Source organism: Penaeus monodon, chromosome 19 (assembly GCF_015228065.2).
Source record: "Penaeus monodon isolate SGIC_2016 chromosome 19, NSTDA_Pmon_1, whole genome shotgun sequence".
Classification (NCBI taxonomy): domain Eukaryota; kingdom Metazoa; phylum Arthropoda; class Malacostraca; order Decapoda; family Penaeidae; genus Penaeus; species Penaeus monodon.
The window spans coordinates 3,933,109-3,934,610 of record NC_051404.1 but is presented as its reverse complement, the minus strand read 5'-3'; the positions used below and the strand labels follow the sequence as shown (position 1 = coordinate 3,934,610).

General features: G+C 47.2%; 1 protein-coding gene and 1 long non-coding RNA gene across 2 annotated transcripts in view; one reads left to right on the top strand and one right to left on the bottom strand.

The window, feature by feature from the left end:
• The window catches only part of LOC119584983, a 7,586-nt gene extending 6,086 nt beyond the window's left edge, over nt 1–1,500 (top strand). The window contains exon 4 of the mRNA XM_037933592.1: nt 303–1,500. Within this exon, the coding sequence (XP_037789520.1) occupies nt 303–1,424 (1,122 nt within the window). The 3' untranslated portion in view covers nt 1,425–1,500. The remainder of the gene's footprint in view (nt 1–302) is intronic.
• Nucleotides 1–1,502, bottom strand: part of LOC119584987 — a 25,600-nt gene that overhangs the window by 17,287 nt on the left and 6,811 nt on the right. Inside the window, exon 2 of the long non-coding RNA XR_005229860.1 lies at nt 800–804. This is a non-coding gene — a long non-coding RNA (uncharacterized LOC119584987). The remainder of the gene's footprint in view (nt 1–799; nt 805–1,502) is intronic.

Here is a 1,502-nt window from a genome sequence, read left to right as displayed (position 1 = left end):
CATGATATTTAGAGATTCTGCATTATTTGAATCGATTCATCCCAGGTCTAATGTTGTCATGCATATTTTATGGAAAATAATCACACGATTTCAAAGAAGTCTTGATCTAAGAGAGTAAAAGGTATGCATCATATACAGTCGATTACGGTATTTATTCGTTGAGATTAGTACAGCTTACAGTGTAGTGAAATACATAGGGATTAAGAAGTTCATCAACGATGGCAGAACATCTTTCGAAGTAGAATAAAATACATCGCGGTCGTCAATTTATTACAACAATGCTAATGTGTTTTTTTTCTCAGGTTGTTTCAAATGCCTCAGTAGAAGATATACGCGAGAGTCTGCAGGCCTACCGCTACGACTTGATGAAAGGTCCTCTGTGGTGCGTGAAGCTCCTCTCAGAGCCACCTTCCTCTCCAGTAGTTCCAGAGGGGATTGACACGACAAAGTTTCGTCACGTGTACACATTGTTCCTGGGTCTTCACCATGGTATCACTGATGGTAACTCCAACATGAGGATTTGTGGTTTTCTGGTTCAGATTCTTGAAGCCGTACTAGGAAGGAAGGACATAGACGACGCGGAACAATTCGGCGTCTACGTGTCTGACGAGAGAACACAGCGGCTGCTGAAGGAGTACGTGGCATCCCTGGAGGCCGACCCTGAACTCAGGCGCAAAGTGGTGGACGAGATTCAGTCTCGCTACGGAAAATATTCATTAATTAAATCGACTTACAAGGAAGTAGGTGAGAAAGTACCAAGGACGGGGGTGTTGGAAATGAACTTAGATGCTGATTCCACGATCGCTTTCATCAAACGTTGTCGAGCCGAAGGCGTCACCGTCAACTCGGCTTTTATAGCTGCTACTAGCGTCTCGGTTGTCGACCTCCTGGTGGACGGAGGCCTTGAGCAGGACACGTACGATATTCGCAGCGACCACGTCCTCAACGCCCGCCGGTACTGGGGCGGCGATACGTCTCAGTACCTCGGGTGTCACCTCCTCCCTCTTTTGCCCGTGGTCGCTAAGACGCCGCGAAACATCACAGGAAAATTCTGGGAGTTTGCAAGATCGGTCCACCAGGAACTTCAGAAGAAGTTCAACGAAGGCGGACCTCTCCTTGAAGAAGCAGGGAGACACTTCATGTCCGCGAACACAGACTTTGACCCCACTTTCCAGTACGAGTTTTGTGTGACCAACATGGGCAACGTGACGAGTCTGGTGACGGAGGGCGGCGACAACGTCCAAGCTCTTCACGTCATCAGAACTGTAGCTATGAATACTGTTCCCTGCACCTGGAGTATCCTGCTCCACACCTTCCGCAGTCGGCTGATCCTTGCTCTCACGTACAACACGTCCTTCGTCAATTCGGAAATGGCAAAGAAATTCTGTGATGGGATCTTCTACCGCCTTAAGGAAGCATTGTGATACAAGGACACGAGATGAAATTACAGTTTTGCGAAACAATGTGATTTTCTCAGATCATTCACATTAGCTGTTAATTCA